Source organism: Rhinoraja longicauda, chromosome 33 (assembly GCF_053455715.1).
Source record: "Rhinoraja longicauda isolate Sanriku21f chromosome 33, sRhiLon1.1, whole genome shotgun sequence".
Classification (NCBI taxonomy): Eukaryota; Metazoa; Chordata; class Chondrichthyes; order Rajiformes; family Arhynchobatidae; genus Rhinoraja; species Rhinoraja longicauda.
In genome coordinates, this window is record NC_135985.1 from 6,535,459 (window position 1) to 6,557,095 (window position 21,637).

The 21,637-nt window shown below is 45.0% G+C and overlaps 1 protein-coding gene across 1 annotated transcript in view; it reads left to right on the forward strand.

Annotated features, from left to right (window-relative positions):
• The window catches only part of LOC144609028 (WD repeat-containing protein 72-like), a 153,111-nt gene that overhangs the window by 86,105 nt on the left and 45,369 nt on the right, over positions 1-21,637 (forward strand). The window contains exons 15-17 of the mRNA XM_078427349.1: positions 1,351-1,436; positions 3,343-3,437; positions 4,858-5,020. Coding sequence (XP_078283475.1) covers positions 1,351-1,436; positions 3,343-3,437; positions 4,858-5,020 — 344 coding nt within the window. The remainder of the gene's footprint in view (positions 1-1,350; positions 1,437-3,342; positions 3,438-4,857; positions 5,021-21,637) is intronic.

A 21,637-nucleotide genomic window follows, 5' to 3' on the forward strand; every position in this document is an offset into this window, starting at 1 on the left:
TGTATATTTGCTACATTTTTATTTTGCAACACGAATATTAATATTAATGAATATTAATATTCAGATAATGTGAATGTTATCTGAAGAAAGGTCCCGACCCAAAACGTCACCTCTCCATGTTCTCCAGAGATGCTGCACGACACTGGAGTGCTGGAGTAACTCAGTGGGTCAGGTAGCATCTCTGGAGAAAAAGGATGGGTGATGTTTCGGGTCAGCACCCTTCTTCAGACTGAAAGTAGAGGGGAGGGAACTGGAGGTAAGTTATCACCTGTTCCCCGGCCAACATTGGGCCATTCTGGGCTCCACTCTTCCTTGGTCATCTGTTGCCGGCCCTACTTTGTTCTGGCCTTTTCTAACCTCCAGTTCCCTCCCCTCTACTTTCAGTCTGAAGAAGGGTCCCGACCCGAAATGTGTCACCCATTCTTTTTCTCCAGAGATGCTGCCTGACCTGCTGAGTTACTCCAGCATTTTGCGTCTATCTTCAGTATAAACAGGCATCAGCAGTTCCTTTCTTCACATGCGGCCTGACCCGCTGAGTTACTCCAGCACTTTAGACAATAGACAATAGGTGCAGGAGTAGGCCATTCAGCCCTTCGAGCCAGCACCGCCATTCAATGCGATCATGGCTGATCACTCTCAATCAGTACCCCGTTCCTGCCTTCTCCCCATACCCGCTCACTTCACTATCCTTAAGAGCTCTATCCAGCTCTCTCTTGAAAGCATCCAACGAACTGGCCTCCACTGCCTTCTGAGGCAGAGAATTCCACACCTTCACCACTCTCTGACTGAAAAAGTTCTTCCTCATCTCCGTTCTAAATGGCCTACCCCTTATTCTTAAACTGTGGCCCCTTGTTCTGGACTCCCCCAACATTGGGAACATGTTTCCTGCCTCTAATGTGTCCAATCCCCTAATTATCTTATATGTTTCAATAAGATCCCCCCTCATCCTTCTAAATTCCAGTGTATACAAGCCTAATTGCTCCAGCCTTTCAACATACGACAGTCCCGCCATTCCGGGAATTAACCTAGTGAACCTACGCTGCACACTTTGTGTCTTTCTTTGGTACAAACCAGCAGTTCCTTCCTACACATGTTGCCTGACCTGCTAAGTTACTCCAGCACTTTGTGTTCTTTTGTGTATTAACCAGCATCTGCAGTTCCTTGTTTCTCTGTTAATCTACCTGTTGATTGTATAACCAGTGTGGTAAGTTTGCATGGGTGTTGACAGTTAAATGTTTGCAAAGCTCGGAATTTACTTTTTTATTTCAAATGAGAACTCTCCTTTGTTGTGATGTGAAGTTGTGCATGCAGACCTCCTTTGGTTACCAGCGATATGTTTCTCTCCTGCAGACAGCACAAGGCGGACTGCCCCCGAGGTAAAGAAGGGGAAACATCTCAGCAGCCAATGTCCCCACTGAGAGGAGAAGCCTCGCAAAGTAAGTGTAAATCCACAAAGAGGAACACAACGGGTGGTATGTGTATGGAACGAGCTGCCGAGGTAGTTGAGGTAGAGGCTATCCCAACGTTTAAGAAATATTTAGACGGGTACATGGACAGGACAGATTTGGAGGGATATGGGCAGGTGTAGCTGGGACATTTTGGCTGGTGTGGGCAAGTTGGGCTGAAGAGCCTGTTTCCACGCTGTATCACTCTGACTGTCTGACTCTAAGAAGAGACTAGAAGACCCAACCGTTTTAGAATGTAGAACAGTACAGCACTGGAACAGGCCCTTCGGCCCACAATGTCTGTGCCGAACATGATGCCAAGATAAACCAATCTCCTCTGTCTATATCGACGGTAGACACAAAATGTTGGAGCAACTCAGCGGGTCAGGCAGCATCTATGGAGAGAAGGAATGGGTGACATTTTGGGTCGAGACCCTTCTTCAGACTGATCCCCTTGCACTAGTACAATCCTACACACTAGGGATAATTTACAATCTTTACCGAAGCCAATTAACCTGCAAACCTGCATGTCTTTGGAGTGTGGGAGGAAACCAGAGCACCCAGGGAAAACCCACGCAGTCACGGGGAGAACGAACAAATTCCCTACAGTCTGAAGAAGGGTCTCAATCTGAAACGTCACCCATTCCTTCTCTCCAGAGATGCTGCCTGACCCGCTAAATTACTCCAGCATTTTGTGTCTACCTTCGATTTAAACCAGCATCTGCAGTTTTCTTTCCTACTCCTCTGCCTATATGATCATTATTCCTCTATTCTGTGCATTTCCGTGTAAAAGCCTCTTACATGACACTATGTTATCTGCCTCCACCACCATCTCCAGCTGTGCATTCCAGGCACTCAACAACCCATGGTGTAAAAAGAACCTGCCCTGCGCACCTCCCTCAATGTTTATCCCTCTGACCTTATAACTGTCTGGAGAAAGACTCTGAATCTTCATTATACTTTGGCAGAAAATGCTAAATTTGTTTGAACAAAATTTTTGAACCTTTCCAAGCATTTATATCTTATTGGCTTGTTGAAATCAAACAACATATTAAATGATGATGTTCATTAAAGATTTCCTTGCTGCTTAATAATCAATATCTTGGAATGAAGTTTTTTTTTCTCATTTCTAACCAAGTAAAATCAGATCAAACACAAGGGGGTTGAATGGCCTAGTCCTGCTTCTATTTCCTATGTTCTTGTGTTATTATCTCCAGTATTTTAAGTGCCTATTTCAGGACTCGAGAGCTGAGCGCTGTAGGACTTTATTCCTTGGAACACAGAAAGTTGAGGTTTGATCTTATAGAGGTGTATAACATCATGAAATGAACAGATAAGGCAAATGGGCATAGTCTTTTACCCAGAGTAGGGGAATCAACAACAGAGGACATAGGTTTAAGGTGAGGGGGAGAAAGATTTAATAGGAGCCTGAGGGACAACTTTCCCACCCACAGGTGAGTGTATGGAATGAGCTGCCAGAGTCAATCTGAAGATGGGTCTCGACCCGAAACATCACCCATTCCTTCTCTCCCGAGATGCTGCCTAACCCGCTGAGTTACTCCAGCATTTTGTGTCTACCTTCGATTTAAACCAGCATCGGTAGTATTTTTTTCCTACGAGCTGCCAGAGGAGGCAGTTGAGGCAGGTGAAATTATGCGTTAAAGGACCAAATCCCAGCTATTAGCTCAGGGTGGTATACCTGCAAGAAATATAATGATAATTCCTTTTTTTGTGAATAAATTTAAAGTGCATTATTGTGAATCACTAATATGTAAGCAGATACTGTTTTGAAACTGTTAACTGTTTATTTAATGTCCCCCCTTAATATAAATAAAACACAGATTTTTATTTATGTAACGATTTCCAAATGTTATGACTTCATTTTCCCTTTCCATAGATAGATCCTGCTGCTTAGGTTGGAACTCGAGCAAAGAAACAAGTTACAAGATCCTTACCAATTTGATCGCTGGTTGGCGATTCCAGTCAGTAGAGGTAAGCTTTGCAGTCAACAAAACGTGTACATTTGCTGATTCTATTTTGGTGTATCTAGGTCATATGTTGAACAAATGGAGCGACTGGGCTTGTATACACTGGAATTTAGAAGGATGAGAGGGGATCTTATCGAAACATATAAGATTATTAAGGGATTGGAGACACTAGAGACAGGAAACATGTTCCCGATGTTGGGGGAGTCCAGAACCAGGGGCCACGGTTTAAGAATAAGGGGTAGGCCATTCAGAACCGAGATGAGGAAAAACCTTTTCACCCAGAGAGTTGTGAATCTGTGGAATTCTCTGCCTCAAAAGGCAGTGGAGGCCAATTCTCTGGATGCTTTCAAGCGAGAGTTAGATAGAGCTCTTGAAGATAGCAGAGTCAAGGGACATGGGGAGAAGGCAGGAACGGGGTACTGATTGTGGATGATCAGCCAGGACCACATTGAATGGCAGTGCTGGCTGGAAGGGCTGAATGGCCTACTCCTGCACATATTGTCTATTGTCTACATTCTGGTGTGTATTTTGGAAATCAGTCACTAGAGTTTACGCGTTTAGTTGAGTTTAGTTACGTATAGTTGAGACTAGTTGAGTTTTGTTTACAGTTACAGCTTTAGAGAGCCAGGCTCTTTGGCCCACCGAGTTTGCGCCGACCAGCAATTCCCGTGCACTAGCACTATACTACACACTCGGAACAATTTACAATCTTTACCAAAGCCAATTAACCTACAAACCTGTACATCTTTGGAGTGTGGGAGGAAACCGGAGCACCCGGGGAAAACCCACGCGGTCACGGGGAGAATGTACAAACTCCGTACAGACAGCATCCGTGGTCAGGATCGAACCAGGATCTCTGGCGCTATAAGGCAGCAGCTCTACCTCTGCGCCACCGTGCCGTCTCTTCCCGCCCATTCGCCCTGTATTCACACGGGTTTCCTCCGGGTGCTCCGGTTTCCTCCCACATATCATAGACATGCCGGTTTGTAGGTTAATTGACTTCTTTAAATTGCCCCTCGTGTGTAGGGAGTGGATGAGAAAGTGGGATAACGTAGAACGAGTGTGAACAGGCCATCGATAGTCAGGATGGACGGTGAGCCGAAGGGCCTGTTTTCATGCTGCATCTTTCTATTCAATTCAAGAGGGCATAGGTTTAAGGTGAGAGGGGTAAATTTAATAGGGACACATTTTTCACACATAGGGTGGTGGGTATATGGAACGAGCTGCCAGAGGAAGTAGTTGAGGCAGGTCCAATAAAAACATTTAAACAACATAAGGATAGGAAAAGTTCTGAAGGGGATATGGGCTAAACGCGGGAAACGGGACTCGCTTAGATGGGCCATCCTGGACAGCATGGATGAGTTGGACCAAAGACCTGTGTCTGTGCTGTATGACTCTATGTTCACATGCAAATCTGTTCACAGCTGTTGGAAGCAATACAAGCTATGTTACTAGCAGAAGTCCAAAGGGTTTTGCGAACTTTGACAACAACATCAATCAGCAGTCAACCTGTGGTCAGAGTCGAGAATGGAAACAGCGAGACACAGGTTGAAGAAATCGAGGACAACATCAGATCAGGTAAACCACATTAGTGAAAGCATGCAAACTTTCATTGCTCTTCAATAGTATTTACTCTCCTTTGTAAATCTGACATTCTTGGCTTTTTAGGTTTTAAAAACATTGAAAAATAGCATTACTATTACCTTTAAGCATTTCATTTATTCTGCCTGGTTCATAAGTTCTAGCAACAGAATTAGGCCATTCAATCATGGCAGATCTATCTTTCCCTCTCAACCCCATTCTCCTGCCTTCTCCCCATAACCCCTGACACCCATACTAATCAAGAATCAATCTATCTCTGCGTAAAAATATCCATTGACGGCCTCCACAACCTTCTGTGGCAATGAATTCCACAGATTCACCACCCTCTGACTGAAGAAATTCCTCCTCACCGCCTTGCTAAAGGAACGTCGCAAGGTCATAAGGGATAAGAGTAGAATTAGGCCATTTGGACAATCAAGTCTACTCCGCCATTTAATCATGGCTGATCTATCTCCCCCTCCTAACCCCAGTCTCCTGCCTTCTGACACCCGTACACAAATGTCCTTTTGTTCCCAGGCTATGACCTCTGGCCCTGGACTCTCCCACTAGTGGAAACGTCCTCTCCATGTCCACTCTATCCAAGCAGGCAGCAGTGGGGAGAAGTGGAGAGGCAATGTTTTAGGTCAGATCCATTCCTCAGACCGATGGACTTCAGTCAACCTCTGAACGCTGTTAGTTTTATATGTAGTTCAAAACAGCCGATACCATTAATGCTGTTAATCTGTACCCTCGGTGGAGTGAGGGAGAAGATGTTCACTGATCATGCTGCAGTTGTTCCCTGGCTGATAAGTGTTATCCAGCAGGCTATAATTGCATCTCTGCACCCATAAAGATGCCATCATAAGTGAACACAGTGATTTATCACCCAGTTTCTGGGTTTGATTAAGCTTTTATTGGGATATTAAGAAATGCAGGTGAATTAGCAGCTGGGACAGGTTAAGCTGACGATGAACATAAAAGTTTTACACTCCAGGGGGCAAACATTAATATTGTGAAGTTTACAGTAGAAGCCATTGTTGCAGCTAATAAATAGAGTAATTGGGTTACCAGTGAGCATGTAAAAATGGTCTGTAATTACATGGTGTCAGATGTGAATCAATCGTGTCTATATCAAAAGAACAGCAATGGGAGCAATTTATACTCTTTGTTCGTAATCCTTTGAGTGTTTGAGAATCTAGAGACTAATCCTCCTAAAAGAAGTAAAATATTTAGAGGCTTCTGTTGCAGGTTCATAACAGTTCAGAAGAGCCTGGGTGTACAGGGATTGTGTTAATGCCGCTCCATTCCTTTCCAAACAGACCTGCTCATCAAATCCGCAGCGTTTAAACGCAACCAAGCACGGTTGTTTTCAGACGGAGCTGGTGAAATGATCAGTCAGAGGACAGAGCCCTGGCGTGCTGAGTTTGAATGGGTGATGCTGGCAGGAGTGACTTTCAGATGGGACGGGTCAATGTTCCCGTTTCAGGGTTCAAGCGCTTTTTTTTCCTTGTTTTAGAAAACACTCTTGTTTTAGAAATACCGCGTGGAAACAGGGCCATTGAGTCCACGCCGACCATCGGTCTGAAGAAGGGTCTCGACCCGAAACGTCACCCATTCCTTCTCTCCAGGGATGCTGCCTGTCCCGCTGAGTAACTCCAGCTTTTTGTGTCTACCTCCGACCATCGATCACCCATCCAAACTCGTTCTATGTGCAGGAAGGAACTGCAAACGCTGGTTTACACCGAAGACAAACACAAAATGCCGGAGTAACTCAGCGGGACAGGCAGCATCCCTGGAGAGAAGGAAAGGGTGACGTTTCGGGTCTGAAGAAGGGTCTCGACCCGAAACGTCGCCCATTCCTTCTATCGAGAGATGCTGCCCGTCCCGCTGAGTTACTCCAGCATTTTGTGTCTATCTTCAAACTAGTTCTATGATATCTATGATGGGGTACTGATTGAGAATGATCAGCCATGATCACATTGAATGGCGGTGCTGGCTCGAAGGGCCAAATGGCCTCCTCCTGCACCTATTGTCTATTGTCTATTGTCTATCCCACTTTTGCATCCATTCCCTACACACTTGGGACAATTTTACTGCGGGCAATTCACCACAAAGCTTGTAGAGTTGTAGAGAAGCATATTTTCTAATCCAAATTCAAGAAAATGTAGTCAAGAGTCAAGATTGTTTTATTGTCATATGTCCCAGATAGAACAATGAAATTCGTCCTTGCCGCAGCACGACAGAATAGATAAATATAGTACCCTGTAAACAATATAATAAATAAGAAACAAAACTTAATGTGTGTGTACATATAGATATTAATTTCATGGGGTTTTAAGATTGTCCCAATTGCAGACTCGAATTGAACAGGTTCACTGATACCTAGTAACCATGATTCTAACCATAAAAATACTGTACACCAAGTTCTCCAGAGCTGCTACCTAACCCGCTAAGTTACTCCAGCAATTTGTGTCTTTTTTTGTAAAGCGGCCTCTGCAGTTTATGTATCATTATTCTGACCTGAAGAAGGGTCACGACCCGAAAAGTCGCCCATTTCTTTTCTCCAGAGATGCTACCTGTCCCGCTGAGTTACTCCAGCATTTTGTGTCTACCTATTATTCTGACCATGACAAAACTTCAGGAGTGTCAAGAAGAGTCCCAACCTAAAACATCACCTATCCATGTTTTCCGGAGATGCTGCTTTACTTGCTGAGTTACTCCCGCACTTTGTGTCTTTTTGTTTTCTAAACTGCATCTGCTGTTCCTTATTTCTACATTCTTCTGGTAAACCACTCTGGAAGCTCGCTCCAGGCAATCACGACTCCCTGTGTATAAAGATTTACCCAGCACTTCTTTTTTAAACCTTGTTCCTCTCAACTTAAAACTATGCCCTCTAGTCTGACATTTAAGCAGTCCTGAACTACTATCTACCTCAGTGATGACCTTCGGACTATCCTTGATTGAACTTTGCTGACTTTATCTTGCACTAAACGTTATTCCCTTATCAAGTATCTATACACTGTAAATGGCTTGATTGTAATCATGTATTGTCTTTCCGCTGTCTGGATTGCATGCAACAAAAGCTTTCCACTGTACCTCAGTACACGTGACAATAAACTAAACTGAACTGAGATCCACCTTGGGAGAAAGTTTCTGACCGTCCACCCTATCTATAGCAAAGCTTTCAGAAATGACATTGGCACAAAGGGCATTGAAACTGGATTATTTGTGTGGGGGAGGCCTATTCTTAAATCCCATGGTGACAAGAGCATTTTTATGATTTAATATTTCAATTAGAGATACTCCTGGTAACAGAGTGCTTTAATGGTAACTATTCTGAAGCAAGGAAAGAACACGGCTAATAGACTTTGCTAAAATCTTTCTTATTTCAAATCATGGGTGTCCGCGTTCGGTGGGGAAGCCCTAATGCACCAGAAATGAGATTTTGTCTGCATTTTTGAAAAGAAAATCCAATTTTCCAGGCGCCACTTCAGCCTCCTTCATAGCTCTGCGAAGGATGAAGCTCCCACGGTTGTACCCAAGAAGGCAGCGGAATGCAGGAAAGCACTCGAACAAGGAGCTCAGGCGACCTGTGAATTCAGTTACATTTCTGGAGTGCTGTGTTCCTCCTAAACATTTAGATCATATCTGGACTCAATTGCTTTTTTTCCCTCCAGTTTCCAGCATATCGTCTCTGCTTCAGTCCTCAAGGTAGCTGCACAATGTTTGCAGCTGAAACCTGCCGACTCCAGGACCGATAGACACACAACGCTGGAGTAACTCAGCACGGCAGGCAGCATCTCTGGGTAGAAGGAATGGGTGACATATCGGGTCACAGGTTCAGAAGTTACAGGGGTAGAATTAGGCCATTCGGCCCATTGAGTCTCAATAGACAATAGACAATAGGTGCAGGAGGAGGCCATTCGGCCCTTCGAGCCAGCACCGCCATTCAATGTGATCATGGCTGATCATTCTCAATCAGTACCCCGTTCCTGCCTTCTCCTCATCCTTAAGAGCACTATCTAGCTCTCTCTTGAATGCATTCAGAGAATTGGCCTCCACTGCCTTCTGAGGCAGAGAATTCCACAGATTCACAACTCTCTGACTGAAAAAGTTTTTCCTCATCTCAGTTCTAAATGGCCTACCCCTTATTCTTAAACTGTGGCCCCTTGTTCTGGACTCCCCCAACATTGGGAACATGTTTCCTGCCTCTAACGTGTCCAACCCCTTAATAATCTTATACGTTTCGATAAGATCTCCACTCATCCTTCTAAATTCCAGTGTATACAAGCCTAGTCGCTCCAGTCTTTCAACTTATGACAGTCCCGCCATTCCGGGAATTAACCTAGTCACCCATCTCTTCCGCCATTCAATCATGGCTGATCTCTGCCACCAAATCCCATTTTCCTGCCTTCTCCCCATAACCCTGGACACCCGTTCCAATCAAGAACTTGTCTATCTGTGCCTTAAAAATATCCACTGACTTAACTACCTCTGACTTTTTAAAAGAGCGCTCTTTAATTCTGAGGCTATGACCTCTGGACCCAGAGTGGTCCACATCCTTTCTACATCCACTCTATGCCTTTCAGTGGGAAGAAGGGTCTTGATCCGAAATGTTACCCATTCTTTCCTGTCCCGCTGAGTTGCTCCAGCATTTTGTGTCTATCTTGGGTGTAAACCAGCACCTGTAGTTCCTTCCTAAACATCTCTAGAACCATTCTTGTGAATGTCTTCTGCATCCCTTATATCTTCATATCAATCCGAAAGTGTGGTGACGCGAACTAGATGTGACACTCCACTTGTGGTCTTATCAATATTCTATATAGGTGCATCATAATTTCTTTGCTATTGTGCTCTTTATTAATCCCAGCTCGCTGGGCTTCCCTCTTCCCGGTACCACGGGATGGCTATGGCTTCTTCTGGCAGCTCAATCCAGGTACGGACCACTCTGGAAGAAGTTGCCTCTAAGCTCACTCTTAAATATCTCCTGTCTCGCCTTGAGCGTATGCCCTCTTGTTGTAGAATCCTCCACCTTGGCAACAATACTGCGAGCATTCACTTCATCCTGGACCTCATGACCTTGTACATCTCAGTAAGGTCACCACTTGGCTTCCCAAACTCCCAAGAAGAAAGTCTTCGCCGATACAACCCCTCCCTATAACTCAAAACTACAGGCTCTGGTAACATCCTGGTGAATCTCACCCTTTCTTAACGGATCATAGACCACGGAGTCAGCCACTCGTTCTAGACAGATTCTTGATTAGAACGAGTGCCAAGGGTTATGGGGAGAAGGCAGGGAAATGGGATTAGGAGGCAGAGAGCAGCCATGATTGAATGGCGGAGTAGACTTGATGGGCTGAATGGCCTGATTCTACTCCTATATCCTGTGAACCCAACTTGTCCATTGCTGGCCAAGATGCCCCATTTACTCTCGTCCCACCTGCCCACGTTTGGTCCATTGAACTCTAAACTTTTCCCATCCATTTTACCTGTCTAAGTGTCTTTTAAACGTTGTTATAGTACCTGCCTCTACTACCTCTTCTGTCAGCAAGGATTTTCGACCCAGAGACGCCCAGCACCTTGTGTCTCTGAGAGTCTGGCGCTTTTCTAGTCTTGTACAACCAACAACAGGTACCGAAGTGTGGTGATGGCAGTTTAAGGTGGATATCTTCTGTGTCCTGACCTGCTGATATTTGTAAAAAAAACAAACGATTACCTTCTTCATAATAGTCTTCCTTTGTTCCATTTATGTAAGTAAAGTTTAGGTAGCACTAATTTTATTCTGCCGACCTAAAAACACAGTAATTGGAACAATTGCAGAGGGTAGATTACAGTCAGAATTCGGCTTGAACATTTGTAATAATACTAATGGATACATAAAACCACTTCACATACAATCCCAACATGTGTGCTGCCAAAGTCTCTCAAAGTGAACATCCTGATGTTCAGGCTGAAATTGATCAAAGATATGAAAAAAGCTGAAAGCAATTGCAACATGCAGTTTCAACGGAATAAATGCCAGGAAATGGAATTAAATGTGGAGCGGCGGTGGGTGGTGCAGATGAGCACTGGGCAATGTAGAGGGATGAGGAGGGAATAAGGGATAGGGTACAACTATGGCAGGTGAAGCTTAGCGCGGGCAGGTGGACAATGGCATTACCTGGACTCCAGATGGTAAGTCTGAGCATCTTGCAAATAGTCTTACAGTCTGGTAACATACTGTGTAAAATCAGGAGGAGAATAGATCAGGTAGATGCACAGAGTCTCCTGCCCAGAGTAGGGGAATCGAGGACCAGAGGACATAGGTTCAAGGTGAAGGGGAAAAAATGTAATAAGAATCTGAGGGGTAGCTTTTTCACACAAAGGGTGGTGGGTGCATGGAACAAGGTGCCAGAGGAGGTAGTTGAGGCTGGCACTATCCCAACCTTTAAGAAACAGTTAGATAGGTACATGAATAGGACAGATTTGGAGGGATATGGAACAAGTGTAGGCAGGTGGGACTAGTGTAGCTGGGACATGTGGGCCGGTGTGGGCAAGTTGGGCCGAAGGGCCTGTTTCCGCACTGTATTACTCTATGACTGTAATAGGCCCTTCAGCCCAATTCATTCATGCCGACTCAGATGTCCCATCTATGCTACTCCCTTTTTCTCATAATATTCGTTTGGTATGTGCCCCAACTACCTCCTCTGGCAATTCGTTCTCCTTATAACCATGTGGGTTTCCTCCGGGTGCTCCGGTTTCCTCACACTACCCAAAGACGTGCGGGTTTGTAGGTTAATTGGCCTCTGTAAATTGCCTCAACTTTGTTGGGAGTGGATGAGAAAGTGGTATTAACATAGAGCTAGTGCGAACGATGGCGATCGATGGTTGGTGTGGGCGCGGTGGGCCCAAGGATCAGTTCCCACGCTGTATCTCTAAACTGAACTGAATCTTGACTCATGGACTACTCACCGGCACGGTGGCGCAGCGGTAGAGTTTCTGCCTTACAGCGAATGCAGCGCCGGAGACTCGGGTTCGATCCTGACTACGGGCGCCGCCTGTACGGAGTTTGTAGGTTCTCCCCGTGACCTGCGTGGGTTTTCTCCGAGATCTTCGGTATCCTCCCACACTCCAAAGACGTACAGGTATGTAGGTTAATTGACTGGGTAAATGTAAAAATTGTCCCTAGTGTGTGTAGGATAGTGTTAATGTGCGGGGATCGCTGGGCAGCGCGGACTCGGTGGGCCGAAGGGCCTGTTTCCGCGCTGTATCTCTAAATCTAAATCTAAAATCATATGAACATCTATCCTCTGTGTTACATTTTCTGCTTTAATTTTGCTTTGCATCAATTTCCATCAATTTTTTTGCCAGAGTTAGACTTTAACACCCCACACACACGCACATCCAGCACCAGACACTTTAAAAAAAAAAAAAAAAAAAAAAAAAAAAAAAAAAAAAAAAAAAAAAATTTGAAGTGACTATATTTTATATTTTATATTTTATGTTGATTGTTGTTTGCTGTGCCTTTTGTTTCATGCACTTTGTTCCTCGGGATTGTGGGAAACGGTATTTCGATTTTCTGTCTGTGTAAACTGGCTGAGGATTGACAATAAAATTGACTTTGACTTGACTTGAACTTTCATCTTGATGGTAAGGATGTTACTTCATACACAATAGCATTTAGTGGGCTTATGGGTTCATGTAATAGGAGCAGAATTGGGCCATTCGGCCCATCAAATCTACTCCACCATTCAATCATGGCTGATCTATCACTCCCTCCTAACCCCATTCTCCTGCCTTCTCCCCATAACCTCTGACACCCGTACTAATCAAGAATCGATCTATCTCTGTTTTTAAAATATCCATTGAATGAATGAATACTTTATTATGACAAGTCACAGTGAAATTCTTTGCTTAAGATATGCAAATAGTTGCCACATAAGGGCGCTGACAAAGTTACAAAGTGTACACGGTATCCCGCGCCAGGTCCCCCTTTGTTCTCCCCCTGCCCCCCCGCCCCACAGAGGCCCTCCATGCCAGGTCCTCCATTGAACTCCCCACCCCCCTCATGGTGGCCCCCCATGCCATGTCCTCCATTGTTCATTGTTCTCCCCCCCCATCCCCCCCACGGTGGCCCCCCATGCCATGTCCTCCATTGTTCATTGTTTCCCCCCCCCACGGTGGCCCTCCATGCCATGTCCTCCATTGTTCATTGTTCTCCCCCCCATCCCCCCCACGGTGGCCCCCCATGCCATGTCCTCCATTGTTCATTGTTTTCCCCCCCATCCCCCCCACGGTGGCCCCCCATGCCACGTCCTCCATTGTTCGTTGTTCTCTCCCTCACGGCGGTCCCCTCACGCCAGGTCCTTTGTTCCTTCCCTCGGCAGCGGCGTCCTCACTCCAAGTGGCCTGTCCTCGTCCGCCGCACCGACCTCTCCGGTAACGCGGCCTGGTCCTCTCCGGACGCCTCTGTGACGCTGACCCGGGCCCCAGCCGCAGGCTCCGACCTCGGCCACGGGCTCCACCAACTCCGACTTGCCCTCCACAGCCTTGCGTGGCAATGAATTCCACAGATTCACGGGTTCATAATACTGTCGTAGTATCACATTGCACTCAAAGCGAAGCCAAATCGCAGACCCAAAAGCATTGAATGTTTCACGCCAGGAGGGGCAGTACGGAAGTGGACCGATGTTGTTATGCTAATCGTCTTTAACAGCGCTGAGTGAGTTCTGACGTATCTGTTGTTGTTTCGATTTCACTCGCCCCACTGGGCCAGATACACCTGCTGTTCATGCTTCCATTTGACAAGCACTTGCTCTGATGTGAAGAACCTACCCTTATTAATTATACACAACGGTCAAAATGAACAAGTCTCTTTGATCACTGTCATTTCAAAGACTAATGAGTAAACAAAGATTGAAGTGTGAGTAAAGAATTGACTACAGTGCGTGGATACGGATCTTACAGTGCACGGCCCACGTTAATTCAAAGGATGCACAAGAGAATGCAGAAGTTGGAATCTTGAGCAAAGTACAAAGTGCTGGAAGACTCAGCAGGTCAGGCCACATCTGAGGAGGGAATGGGCTGACGATGTTTCGGGTTGAGTACTCAGTTTAGTTTATTGCCACGTGTACCGAGGTACAGTGAAAGGCTTTTTGTTTGCGTGCTAACCAGACAGCAGAAAGACAATACATGATTACAACCAATCCATTTTTACAGTGTATAGATACATGATAAGTAAATAAAGCCAGTAAAGGTAAAGCCAGTAATGTCCGGTCAAGGGTAGTCCGAGGGATATCAAAGAGGTATAAGAAAATAACTGCAGATGCTGGTACAAATCGATTTATTCACAAAATGCTGGAGTAACTCAGCAGGTCAGGCAGCATCTCGGGAGAGAAGGAATGGGTGACGTTTCGCGTCGAGACCCTTCTATAGTAGTTCAGCACTGCTGTCTGGTTGTGGTAGCACCTCTCCTTTCTTTTCTATCATTCTCCCCCCTACTCAGTCTCAGTGTCCCAACCCGAAAAGTTGCCTGTCCATTCACTCCACAGATGCTGCCTGACGTGTTGAGTTACTCCAGCACTTTGTGTTTAGTTTAAAGGATTAATTATTTTCCAAAGTTAGGTTAGTTACATAACGTAATCTGTAATATGATCTTCCACTAAATGTCCCTTTAAATGTATAGGACATAATATATTGATTTGCTTTTCAAATAATTTGCCTTTTCTAGAGTCAGTCAAACCAATTGAAATTATTTAATTATAAAATTAAAAAATCATTATAAAAGTTTATCCTGGGACGTTGGTGTTGCTGATAAACCCAGGATATGTAACTCATGGTATTGGGGGTAGGGTACTGACATGGATAGAAAATTGGTTGGCAGACAGAAAGCAAAGAGTGGGGATAAATGGGTCCCTTTCAGATTGGCAGACAGTGACTAGTGGGGTACCGCAAGGTTCGGTGCTCGGACCGCAGCTATTTACAATGTACATTAATGACTTGGATGAAGGGATTAAAAGTAACATTAGCAAATTTGCAGATGATACAAAGCTGGGTGGCAGTGTGAACTGTGAGGAAGATGCTATGAGGTTGCATGGTTACTTGGACAGGTTGTGTGAGTGGGCGGATGCAAGGCAGATGCAGTTTAATGTGGATTAGTGTAAGGTTATCCACTTTGGTGGTAAGAATAGGAAGGCAGAATATTATCTAAATGGTGTTGTTAGGAAAAGGGGACGAACAACGAGATCTGGGTGTCCTAATGCATCAGTCACTGAAAGGAAGCATGCAGGTATAGCAGGCAGTGAAGAATGCCAATGGAATGTTGGCCTTCATAACAAGAGGAGTTGAGTATAGGAGCAAAGAGGTCCTTCTGCAGTTGTACAGGGCCCTAGTGAGACCGCACCTGGAGTACTGTGCAGTTTTGGTCTCCAAATTTGAGGAAGGATATTCTTGCTATTGAGGGCGTGCAGCGTAGGTTTACTAGGTTACTTCCCGGAATGGCGGGACTGTCGTATGTTGAAAGACTGGATCGACTAGGCTTGTATACACTGGAATTTAGAAGGATGAGAGGGGATCTTATTAAAACATATAAGATTATTAAGGGGTTGGACACGTTAGAGGCAGGAAACATGTTCCCAATGTTGGGGGAGTCCAGAACCAGGGGCACAGTTTAAGAATAAGGGGTAGGCCATTTAGAACGGAGATGAGGAAAAACTTTTTCAGTCAGAGAGTTGTAAATCTGTGGAATTCTCTGCCTCAGAAGGCGGTGGGGGCCAATTCTCTGAATGCATTCAAGAGAGAGCTGGATAGAGCTGTTAAGGATAGCGGAGTCAGGGGGTATGGGGAGAAGGCAGGAACGGGGCACTGATTGGGAATGATCAGCCATGATCACATTGAATGGTAGTGCTGGCTCGAAGGGCCGAATGGCCTACACCTGCACCTATTGTCTCTTTCTGAATGCTCTATCAAAACAAAGGTTCATATTTAAAACATGACATACTAGTGCAACATATTTAAGATCTGTTATTTTGCAAGAAGATATTATTAGTTGCCCATGTATCTGTGGCACGGTGGCGCAGCGGTGGAGTTGCTGCCTTGCATCGCTTGCAGCGCCGGAGACCCGGGTTCGATCCCAACTACGGGTGTTGTCTGTACGGAGTTTGTACATTCTCCCTGTGACAACGTGGGTTTCCTCTGAGATCTTCGGTTTCCTCCCACACTCCAAAGACGTACAGGTATGTAGGTTAATTGGCTTGGTGTATGTGTAAAAAATGTCCCTAGTGTGTGTGGGATAGTGTTAATGTGTGGGGATCGCTGGTCGGCATGGACTCGGTGGGCCGAAGGGCCTGTTTCTACACTGTATCTCTAAGCGAAATGAAACTAAATTCTCCCTCCTCTCTAACACTACTCACTTTGATTAGGTAAAATAAATCTTCATGCAGTGTGGATATCTCAGGGATTATTTTCTAATTTCTGTATCACAGCTTTGTGTTACAGGCTCACAAGATTACTTAAAAATCCCAGCCTCAGTAGCTACAAAAACAACGCTGCTGTCTAGATTCAGTGACCGACCGGGAGGCTTATTCTGCCTAATCATTTGCTCCAGGCACTAAGCCAACCAGATGCTACTGGGATATTCCATTACATCAGATTTAAAGGAATCATCCAGAGAAGTTGCTGCTTGCTATCGCCTTGAGCATTATCTCTTTATAGATCCTTTTATCTTTAATCCAGGTCTGAAGAGAGCAACATGAAAATCAACCTCCAACTACCTCTATTTCAAACTTTTCAGATCACCCTTCTATCTCTGATCCTCTCACACATTCTCCCTCATCCTCCCTCTTTCTTCTCCCTCACTCCCTCTCTTCCTCACTCCCTCCCTCTCCCTCTCCCTCCCCCTCCCTCTCCCTCTCACTTCCCCTCTCTCCATCCCTCTCTCTCCATGTCTCCCTCTCCCCCCCCCCCCTCACTCCCCTATCCCTCCGTCTCTCACTTTCTCCATCCCTCCCTCTCTCCATGTCTCCCTCCCTTGCCCCCATCCCCCTCCTCCTTACACTAAAATGATTGCTGGTAACCCATTTGAAATTAGGTATTACAGCCATCTTTAAATTAGCAAAAAGTTTAATTTTGCTAGATATTAAATTTGGCAATCAGCAATGGATTAAGGAAACTGGCAATTTGGGAAAACAGCCAAGCCTCATGAATACTCAGCAGAGACTGCATTCCATGACAGAGCTGTTAGAGTGCTAGAACAAGGAAACAGGCCGTTCAGCCCAACTCGTCCATGACAGCCCTAAATGCCACATTTAACCTAGCCCATATTTGGCCCATATCCCTCTTAATCATTCCTATCCATGGACGTCCAAATGTGCTTTAAATGTTGTTATACTACCTGTATTGACTACCTCCTCTGGCAACTTGCTCCATACACCCACCACCCTCTGTGTGGAAAAAGGTTGCCCTGTTGGGTTTATATTAAATCTTTCCCCTCTCACATTTCACCTGTGGCTTCAAATACATTTTTCAGGGTAAGAAATGTTAGCGTCGTGGAGTCAAACAGCAAACGTCGTGGAAGCAAGCCCTGCGGCCCAACTTGCCCACGCCGACCAACCTACACTAGTCCCACCCACCTGCATTTGCCCATATCCCTCTAAACCTTTCCTATCAAACCACTTTATCTGGGCCTTTCATTATTCACTAGGTTTCAATAAGATCGTAAGATGATCATCAACTGAAATGTTAGCTGTGAACTCCAAATATTTACAACTATTTCTCCTTTTCTACCAATTACATTTGGTGTGTGATTAGATCGTTGCTGTTCAGTTTTAGATTTACCAAATGTTCCAAAGGGTTTGTTGCATGTTGTTATTCAGGACTTTCCTTCTCGTTGGATTTACGCAGAAAAATACAAGGAAATGAGCCATTTGTTCCATTATTCTGGTTGCTGTTTATTTCACACGCAAACAGCAATCGTAATCCTATGTACCCAGCCAGTTCCCATGCAGCCTATGTACCCAGCCAATACTGAAATATTGACATGACCCCTGTTTCAATCATATCAAAGTACTGGAGTAACTCAGCAGCATCTCTGGAGAGCATGTGTACAGTAGTTCACACACTTTGTCTATTCTGGAAACCCAGGACGTTGCCCATCCATGTTCTCCAGAGATGCTGCCTGATCCGCTGAGTTACTCCAGCACTTTTGTGGCATTTTTCTTTGCAATCGACAAATGTTGGTCCACATTTAAGCATTTATTTTGAAAAAGGCATAAAAATCATACTGTGCTTCCTTCACAAGTGAACTTGGAATGTAATCTTCAACAATTGCAAAATAGGGCATTGGAGAAATGTGATAATAATTTATCTAAAATCCCAGACCTTTAGTTCGCACTACCAGATCAGATAGAACCTTTTTGCTGTTCGGTGGGATGGTTTATGTGAATTGGAATCCGTCAAAGAATGTCCTGTTACATTATGTTTTAATTCACCCTATGCTTGCTACCCAACAGATAAATCTGTATTTCAGTGGAAGTGGACCTGGGAACATGAAATCTATCGGCTTTTAGTACCATGTATTGCAAACATTAGATTGTTGAAGGATCATAATTTGTTTGGAACACATGGGATGATTGATGATATTCACTGGTGCACAATCCTAAGTGATTGGAAAAATGGAAAGCATGCAATTCACTAATGTGGCTTGCTTGTGCTTCAAGTAATCTCTGCAATGGAGCAACCCAACTTTAGTTTAGTTTGGGAAGGAACTGCAGATGCTGGTTTTCACCGAAGGAAGGGTCTGAGGAAGGGTCTCGACCCGAAGTGTCACCCATCACCAAACCACTGGTGGGAGAGTCTAGGACCAGAGGTCATAGCCTCAGAATTAAAGGGCGTGCTTTTAGAAAGGAGGTTAGGAGGAACTTCTTTAGACAGAGGGTGGTTAATCTGTGCAACTCATTGCCACAGAGGGCTGTGGAGGTTAAGTCAGTGAATAGGTTTAAGGCAGAGATGGACAAATTCTTGATTAGAGCGGGTGTCAAAGGTTATGGGGAGAAGGCAGGAAAATGGGATTAGGAGGCAGAGATCAGCCAGGATTGAATGGCGGAGTAGACTCGATGAGCTGAATGGCCTAATTCTACTTAAATGGCAATCGATCCCTCTGAGAAACTCCCACCAGGTTCCGACCAGCCGTGGATAACCTGGCGCAGTCTCAACAGACTGCGGACAAGCATGGGGAGGAGCGAATCGAACATGCTGAAGTGGGGATATACTGAAGATGCGGCAGACTGCGAGTGCGGACGGGGCCTCCAGACTATGGAGCATCTCCTGAGCTGTGACGTGCTGCATGACACATGCACTGTAAAGGATCTTGCAGAGGCCAACCGCGTGGCACTAAAATTTGTTCGCTATTGGCAAACAGCTGTGTGATGACACGAAATAATAAACTCAAATAACTTGTGAACGTGAGCCCATTCCTTCTATCCGGAAATGCTACCTGCCCCGCTGAGTTACTCCAGAACTTTGTGTCTATCTTTACTTTAGTTTAGGAAGGAGCTGCAGATGCTGGTTTTTGCTGAAGATAGACACAAAATGCTGGAGTTTGTACGTTCTCCCCGTGGGTTTTCTCCGAGATCCTCGGTTTCCTCCCACACTCCAAAGTCGTACAGGTATGTAGATAAATTGGCTCGGTATAAGTTGAAATTGTCCCTAGTGTGTGTAGGATAGTGTTAATGTGCAGGGATCGCTAGTCGGTGCTGACTCGGTGGGCTGAAGGGCCTGCTTCCGCGCTGCATCTCTAAAACTAAACTAAACTAAGCCACTATCGTATCTGCCTCCACGATAGTGGCAGCGTGTTCCAGGCACCCGCCACTCTCTGTGAAACAAATAATATTTCCTCAACACCACAAAAAAACAGACTAAATAGTTGCTAAATAGTTATTTTGGAATTTGTCCATTTGGATTTGATGAGTAGCATTTTATTAAGTTGCTGTACTTTAATTTTTAGAGAAATAACCTTGAAGCGGGATAGATGGCACAAGGTCATACACGCCCTTTAGATTGGAAAAAAACTGGTGGGCTGCATCCAGGAAAATAGACTCGGTGCTGCCTCCATTTATATTGTAATAAAATAGCTGTTCATCTGTTGTCAGAGATCATCATAAAAAACCTTGAGTTCCCTCACTATATTCTAGAGAAGGCTATCAAGCAGTTTTGGATCATCTAACCCCATCAATCAAATGCCTTGTCCACAATTCTGCTGCTGAAATTTACGTTTGGCTATGTTTTTCTATTGTGGACAACTCAATAACCTGTCTGCGAAGCTGTGAGGCAGGAACTTTCACTGACTTGGCATTTTAATGCTGAACACAGCTCTGACGCACTGGCACAGCAAGACGTTTCACAAGAGCTTAAACGTTCCCAAGATGGGCATAAACGCTTCCAAGATGGGGAAAAAACACGTTCAAGATGGGAAAAAAAGCTTCCGATGGGGGAAAAAAGCTTCCAAGATGGGAAAAAACTTCCAAGATGGGGAAAAAACGCTCCCGATGGGAGAAAAATGCTCCCGATGGGGAAAACTCCTCCAAGATGGGAAAAAACTCTTCCAAAGTGGGGAAAAAATGCTCCCAAGGTGGGGAAATAACTTTTCCAAGATGGGAAAAACGCTTCCAAGATGGCGCCCAACCCAGGCGTCCATTTGGGTGCTAGCCACAGAAGCAGATCGGCAATCACATATCAAGGTGGCGCAGCGGTAGAGTTTCTGCCTTACAGCGAATGCAGTGCCGGAGACCCGGGTTCGATCCCGACTACGGGTGCTGTCTGTACGGAGTTTGTCCGTTCTCCCCATGACCTGCGTGGGTTTTCTCTGGGATCTTTGGTTTGCTCCACATTCCAAAGACGTACAGGTTTGCATGTCAATTGGCTTGATAAATGTAAAAAGTGTCCCTAGTAGGTGTAGGATAGGGTTAATGTGTGGGGATCGCTGGTCGGTGCAGACCCGATGGGCTGAAGGGCCTGTTTCCGCGCTGTATCTCTAAACTAAATCTCTAAACTAATTGCTCCAACTCTCTGCGCACTGTGGACAGCTCGATTGTCATCATGTATTGTCTCTCCACTGACTGGTTAGCACGCAACAAAGGCATTTCACTGTACCTCTGCATGTGACAATAAATTAAACTGAACTGAATGGTTTGATTCCTGCACTGGTTAAATGGCAGCAGGCACAAGCACATCAATTGTGAGTGTAAACAGCGATCTCCAGAACTGCAAGTGGTCACATCAAGTGGACGGACAATTTATATAAATTGATTATGTTTTAAAGAGGGAATGTTTTCGAAAGTGCGATCTAAATTGGATGTTCGCGATGATGAAAAAGGACAAATAAAGAGGGGCAGATAACAAAAAATATTTCCTAGCAGGGAGGACTCCAAAGCTACGAGAATAATCTTGAAATGATCATTCAGGACTGAAATCGGGATGCACTTCACACAGTGGGTTGCAGAGATCTTAGAATGCTCTTTGAAAATCCACAGGCATTGGATCAATTGAAGCTTTCATGACTGAAATCGCTGGATTTGAGCTTGAGTGTGTGTGTGAGAGTGTGTGTGTGTGTAACAAGTACAGAGAATAAGAGAGAATCATTCTGCACTT